Source organism: Nycticebus coucang, chromosome 6 (genome assembly GCF_027406575.1).
Source record: "Nycticebus coucang isolate mNycCou1 chromosome 6, mNycCou1.pri, whole genome shotgun sequence".
NCBI classification, from domain to species: domain Eukaryota; kingdom Metazoa; phylum Chordata; class Mammalia; order Primates; family Lorisidae; genus Nycticebus; species Nycticebus coucang.
In genome coordinates, this window is record NC_069785.1 from 537,879 (window position 1) to 545,426 (window position 7,548).

Genomic DNA, 7,548 nt, shown 5'->3' on the forward strand with positions numbered 1-7,548 from the left:
CTGTTATAATCCTGTCCAAACAGTTGAAGACTCCAAACACAAAACGTTGTTTGGTCGGTTGGTAACGTAAGGACTCTCTCCCACATGCACAAAAATCAGAAAATCACTTTAGTGGCCAAAATGAACCTACAGTTTTCACCAGAAATGGAGTCCTGAGGAAGTTCGGGGAAAACGGATGTGTCTTCAGTCACATTCCGGGCACAGCGCTCAGTGGGATTTCCTGATTAGGAGCAGTCGGAGCTGGAACAGGGTCAGTACACTGGAAAGTCTGACGTTTAGAATCTGTCCTTCCCCTAATGTATAACTGCACATCTGACTCAGAACTGACCCAGTTGTCCTCTTTTCTCCTAATCCATATTTTCCTTTGTATCCAGGCTTAATTATCTCAATTCCCATTTCTCCATGTTTTTACTGAAAACAGTTGGGGAGGGTGAGTTCTATGTTTAAATCCCAGGGCTCAGGCCCTTTACCTGCAGCTCAGGTGGGGCTCAGGTTGTGGCCCCCGAAGGACCTGAGAAAGGCTTATAAAACTTTCTCAAACCTTCAGCTTCCCTACTAACTAAATTCACAACCATACCACTCACCACATGACAGCCAATAATTTGAAACACCACATTTGGGGTGAAGAAAGTGATTTAATCAGAAAGCCATCAAACCAAGAAGATGGGGATAATTGTCCTAAAGAAACTTCTGAAGGTGGTGAGAACTTCAGGATCTTTCCTGTGTTAAGGGAAGAGGGGGACTGAAGGTGTTGGTGTTAAGGTATGACTGACCACCACAGACATCTATATGCCAGCAAGAGTCTGAGAAGGTTGTGACGTTCATTTCATTTTTGTCACCTGAATATGAGTGATGTGATCCAGGTTACAGTATTCCTATAGTGTTCACATGAGACACTCACTTGTGTGTACACATCCTTATTTCATTGGGAATCAGTTTAAGGACTGGGTTATCATTATTTATTTTCAAAGAACAAATTATAATCTAGATTACTTGTATCATTAGCTGCTCTGTGTGCAGATCTCAGAACAATTTTAACTTGAAGAATATGAGCACAGGGGTGAGATGAAAAATGCATCCAGTCAGGATAAGGCTCCCTGTACTGTTACCACTGCCCCATGGCCAGAAATTTTTCCACCAACTTGTGGGTCTGGGGACAGAGAGACATCATCTCTCAACAGGCTACTCCCTGCTGTAAGGGGTCACTGGAGCAGACCATGGAACAAAAGCCTTTGACCTGGCTAGTAGAATACACTTCCATGTCCCTTTAAGAGCAATGGTCACAGGTGTCTCTTCTCACTGAGCCACAGGCGCTGCCCCTCAGGTGTCTCTTCTCTTGCTCTGACAGTTTCAGGCAGCCTCGGATAACATTTGGTCATAACATGAGTTTTGCCTGTATGAAGGTAACCATGACCAAAGAAGGAACAGTAGCAGGGATAAATGAAGAATGTCTCCTATGATTCATGGAATTCCACATGTAATTGGAATCCAGGAATATAAATCTAGGAGCCATTCTCTCAAGGATCGCAGATTAAACCTGCCCGGGTGCTTTGAAGTCTCTTGAAGCCAAGTGGCCTGCTGTCTGATTGTATCGATATGGCCTGTGTGCTGTAGAGGGCTGAACAGGAGTGTAGGAGGAGGTCAGTGACCACACAGACTCCCTGCCCTGCAGGCACAGTCCAGGGTAATGTGAGTGTCAAGTGTTATAACAAAATTAGAGTCCGATGCCTTTGTAGACAGCAAGGGCAGAGAGTGTAAATAGTTGCTCCCACTTTATTAGCTATTTTCTCTGTTGATTATTTCCTCAGCATGTAGAAGCTTTTTGATTTAATGAAGTCCCATTCATGTATTTTTTCTGGCTGTGATTTCCATTGACATCTTTTTTACAAATTGTTTCCTTGATGGAATATTTTCTACAAGCATATATTGGACAAATAGTGATCCATGGGCCCATTTAAGGAGTTCAATAATTTATTAATGGGTTAAAATAAAGAGGGTGGTTCTGAAAAAAACTGAAGTTTCAGTGTCTAGAAAGGTGGGGAATTTAGGGAGATAATTTAGCCAGTAGAAAGGGCATCTGTAGGCTTGTGGGTCCTTATCATTACTTTGCACAAGGGCCTGAGTAAGAGAGAGCAGAGAGTTATCAGTGGATGGCACAGGTACTCTGACAAACTGGCTTCCCCATGTTTAATGTGTAAGAGGCGACACGGGTAAACTGAACATAGCAGCAACCATAAGATCAGAGTGGCCCTGAACTAGCTGAGGCTAAGGCTCTCAACCCAGCCAGAGTTGGGATAGGTTAGGAAGGGGTCAGTAGACTGACAGATTGTAAGTAAACTGTTGTCTTTCCAGTGAAGTGAAAATCCCCAAAGGACAAGTCAAGGAAATGGTGGTCATTTCTCCGTCACTTATCCTCTTCCTGACAGAGCAGCTAAGCTCCTCCTGGGCTCCTGAGCCCATGGTCTTCCTGCTTCCAGAGATGGCAGGAGTCTGCTGGACATGCCTCGTAGACCTGAGTGTGCTGTTTCCACAGCTTCAACCAGGAAGTTTAAATGGGGAGTGGGGACAAGAGCAGCACCTTAAATGGTCTCAGTTCCCAGGCACACTTGATCTTTAGGCCCTTGTTCTGTCCATGTCTGCAGGACACCCAACCACTTGTCCAAAGAAAAGGTCTGCCCTGACTGTGGAGGAGTGTTCCTGCTGGAAGCAGACCCATGAACAGAGGTCAGTACAGTGCCTGGAGTCTTAACACATTTGGCAATGGTAAATCTCCTCATGTGTTGGTTGGTTGTTGCACCAAGGCCGGAACCAGGAATGGCCTCCAATGTAATGTTCTAAAGAGTCTCGAACTTAGCCTGCCTGTGGGAGCCACTCTAACCCACAGCGGGGTAATTGGCAGCATCTCACCCCCAGTCAAATAAGTTTCCTGACATACTTTTGCAATGTTTCTCTGTAAAGTGTGATTCATCTGTTCAATTTGCCTCAACAGTGCAGTCTCAAGAGGAATATAGTTCTCAGCTAATCTGTGAGCTTTGCATGCTTGTTGAGTATGTTAGAAATGAAGGAAGGTCCATTATCACTTTGAAGGGTATTGGCAGAGTAAAACTAAAATGTCCACATTCACCCCAGGTGCATTTTTCCTTAATTTCTCCTAGTCGGTATTTCCACCAACATAAGGGATTGTTAAATGTACTGTGAGATGAATTGATTCTTATATCCGTTTGTTTCTGTCCATGTGCAGAGGTCATGAGTAGAGTAAGTTGATCATCTCTTTACACAACCACTACCCTGACCCAGAGAAAGAGCAGAGACTTCCCTGACTGCTGAGTCTGAGTTGGGAGCTGACTCCGCCCCCATCAGAGCCTGCAGAGACCCCAAACATCACTCCATATATCAGGTGCTGCCCCGAATGCAGGGAGCTCAGACTGTCCCCTCTGCTGACAGTGACTCAGGTCTGACTGTGGGGCTCAGAATCAGAACAGATGAATTTTATTCTGAATATTAACCTGCCTCAGAGATGTAGGTGATGTTTCCAATCCCTTTCCCCTGACATCTGTTTTATTTCCCCACTGCTGAATATATGAAGAGAGTAAAAAGGGGCCATATAGTTGCCTAAGTGTACCTCAAAATCTACTGAATTATCTGAAAAACAGGCAGATTGGACAAAATTGGGTTTAACATTCATACCAAAAGATGTGTGTTTGGAAATTTCAATGTTTTGAATGTTCCTGAACACCAGCAGCTGTACTTCTCAGTTGACTTTGAAACATATCTATGTTACAATGTTTTATAATCATTCCTGTTTTCTTCACTCCTTTTTGTCTTTGCAATTTTGTTTGCCTGACTTCCAATGACATTTTTTTAAAGCTCACTCAGCACTGCTGAGTGTGCACAAGGCTCCTTCTATGCAGAGCACAGTGCTTCTGACTGTCATGAAACTCCATCAGATATTAGTGTTTCATCTGTCACCAGAGTCACTGTCAGATCCTGTGGTCTTCCCATGTTGTCATGTGGAGATTTTACTGAATATGCTCTTTTATTTGATAGCTCTAAGTGCTCTGTCATTCACAGTCATATTCAGACTGTTTGTCTACTCCGGCTCTGGTGTTTTTCTCTGATGTATCTTGTATTTATGTTGATAACCACAAATGTTTGCGTTGTAAAGTTGATCTTGCCTTGTTAGTTTATTGGATGCATTTTCTGCCTGTAGTTTCTCATGTCCTTCCTTTGCTAGGCACTTAGTCTACAGCTTCTTCTGAACATCCTCAGAGGTCCCTCTGTATTCTGTATTTACAGTGATGACCAGGGTTGAATCTGCTCCTTCTGCGTCCATCAGAGATTTCGGATTCCCCAGTGACACCTTGTCTCTGTTCCCTGCTTGGCTTCATGTTCTCCCCTGTGCTCTCCTGCAGAGGCTCTCTCTGTTCCAACTATCCACATACACGCCAGTGTGAAACTCACCTGACAATTGTCATGGTGTGGAAGGTCTTGGACTAATGTCTAGAGTCTCTGACCTTCTCCCGAGCTGTAATTCTAAACAGGCATTGGGACCCTGGGTCTGAGTGCTACCTTCCGGGTCCTGCTGTCTCTGCTCCAGGTTTGCTGATTGCCCCAGTTTTCCTGCCCCTCCTCCTGGGCAGAGTGTTTCTCCCCAGTGTTTCTCCATCAGGGTCCTCAGCTTCCAGATTTGATGCTCTTCCCTGCAGATAAGACCAATATTCCACTGGGATGTCGGGGGGGCGCTCTGATGAAAACTTAGGTGGGGACCTCTGTGTCCCTGCCAGTTCCTATGCGGTCCACTGTACCCCCAGGTTGCCATATTGATGATTTTATTGAAAATCAAATTTGTAATTTTTACTAAAATATGTGATTCAATATGCATTTCAGAAGTGTGTGCTCTCTGTCTCTCTCTCCCACAGTGAATTTTACAAAAAGGGAGATTTTTGTGACTGTCCTTTTTCCAAAGGGAAGAGATAAGAGGATAGAAACCCCCTGGAGCATGTGACCCCAGAGAACTTCCCACCATAAAGCCTTTACCACACTCAGCTTCCTGCAGTGAAAGACACATTCATAGCTTGATCCTCTCACAGCCTACACTGTGTGTGGCAGACTCTGCCCCAGATGAAATAACTCCCTGGCCTTGTTTATTCCTGCAAGAACATGTCTCTCCCCACATGTCAGGTTTGTTGTTAGTTCTATAACTTTAATTAACTGAAGTATTAAGGAATGTTTTCCACATTGTAGCTCTACAGTTTTTGTGTTGTTGTTAGTGTTTTTAAAAATAAAAACAAGAAGCTACTTCTCACTTGTGTACAACTTCAAGATGAATGACATATTTACTAGCTAGACCCTGAAAATATAAGACTTACATAATGATCAACAGCTTAATAAACAATAATTACATGAAATTTCTGTAGTGGAATACTACCCTCATTAGAATTCATGATTGTTTCATACACTCCACGCTATGGATATATTTTCAAGTATAGGTGCTCAGTCAATAAGCAAAAGTAATAAGCAGAAAAAATATATTATTCCATTTATATGAATTCTACAAAATGAAAACTAACCTAAAGTAGTATAAGAACAATGTATATTTGCCTAGGGAATTAGTAGAAGAAGGAAAAGGGAACGAAGGAAAGAAGAACAGAAGATAAGGTTGAAGGAATTGATTTGTTTACTATCTTTATAATGACTATGAATATGCCAATATTTATAACTTATACACTTTAAATATAAGCGGTTTAGTCTGTATGAATTATACCTCATTCAAGTAATTAAAAAAATAATAAAATACTGAGACAGAAGAAGTGACAGACAAAAAAGTGTCCCAAATTCCTATAAATTCAACTCCATCAATCCTAAACTCTCCATTTTGGGGTAAAGTGTCAAAGTGGCAAAATTACGAATGATCCCGTTACGGAATTATTCAAACCTCACAAGGAAGGCCCAACTCTGTCCTGGAGTAGGTTCATGGGTCAGGGGAGTCTAGTGCTGAGAACTTCATGCTCAGATACCAAAAAAGTAACTCTGACCAGATGGGAAATACTGTACACATCTCAGAGACCCTCCATGCTCCAGGGTGAGTCTCACATTTGTAACATGGAAAAATCAGGGAAACTACAACACATGATCCATGTCCACGTGTAAACAGGAAATACAATGATAAACGCTAATAAGAATTACATTACATCACATTACAATCTCATAATAAGAATTTATATTTTCACAAGAATTACCCTTGTCATATTCCTGCCCCAGCACACTCACACCCTCCCTCAGGGTCCCACCCAAGACCTCTGATTTTGCAGGAGGACATGCAAATAGGGCCTCCCTCTGCCCATGAAAACCAGCCCAGCTCTGACCCTGCAGCTCTGGGAGAGGAGCCTCAGCCCCGGGACTCCCAGGTCTGCCCACTGGCTGCTCAGGACTGAAGACAGACGACCCGCCATGGAGTCTGGGCTGAGCTGGCTTCTCCTGGTTGCTCTCTTACAAGGTGATTCATGGAGAACTGGAGACTCGGAGTGTGTGAGTGGATGTGAGAGAGAGAGAACAGAGGGTGTGTGTGGAGGTGTCTGACCAGGTGTCTCTGTGTTTGCAGGTGTCCAGTGCGAGGTGAAGCTGGTGGAGTCTGGGGGAGGCTTGGTCCGGCCTGGGGGCTCCCTCGAACTCTCCTGCGCAGCCTCTGGATTCACATTCAGCAGCTACTGGATGAGCTGGGTCCGCCAGGCTGAAGGCAAGGGACTGGAATGGGTCTCAAGCATCAATAGCAATGGTGGTAGCACATACTACCCGGACTCCGTGAAGGGCCGATTCACCATCTCCAGAGACAACGGCAAGAACACTTTGCATCTGCGAATGAACAGCCTGAAGCCCGAGGACACCGCGGTGTATTTCTGTGCGAGGGACACAGCGAGGAGAAGGCAGTGGGAGCCCAAACACAAACCTCCTGCGGAGCGTGGCCGCTAGGGGGCGCCCGGGACACGGGCGAGGAGTCACCCAGGGCAGATGCGGGGGATAGGGGTAGGGAGTGCTCGGCCCTGGTGTCTGCTCAGGGTGGTGGTTTCCTCTCTATGTGGCAGTTTCCTCTGGGGAACATCTCTGGATTTATGACTCTGTGTTTTGCTCCGACATTTCTGAATTGGATGTGTTTGAGCAAATAACCAAAACCTCACACCTGCACAAAATAGAGAGAGAAGCTTTCAGTCGCTTTATCTGTCCCCAAATGGACATGAATTATCAACACTTTTAAGTCAGTAAATCTATAAAAAAATTTCTCTTGTATCCACAGTGCAGCACAGAACACAGAACTGAAGGTGCCCGTGGTCAGAAAGCAGGACAACACGACTCCTGGACCTCAGGGACAGCGGGAGGCACCTTCCTAAGTGAGAGGACAAGACCCCACGGTGGTCAGTGTCTAAGCAACCAGCTCACAACGTCCAAGGCAGTGGACAGACGCCAAGGCGGAGAGGCCCCACCAGTGTAGAGTGAGGGTTTTGGGTCAGCAAGGGAATATGGGCAGTTTGGTACCTCCGTTACCCAGATGTC

At 44.8% G+C, this 7,548-nt stretch overlaps 1 gene segment (V, D, J or C); it reads left to right on the forward strand.

Annotated features, from left to right (window-relative positions):
- The first annotated feature begins 6,354 nt into the window (after positions 1-6,354).
- On the forward strand, positions 6,355-6,969 carry LOC128587726 (immunoglobulin heavy variable 3-23-like). The segment is given in 2 exon segments: positions 6,355-6,496; positions 6,602-6,969. Coding segments are annotated over 2 exon segments (414 nt in total).
- The last annotated feature ends 579 nt before the right edge of the window (positions 6,970-7,548 follow it).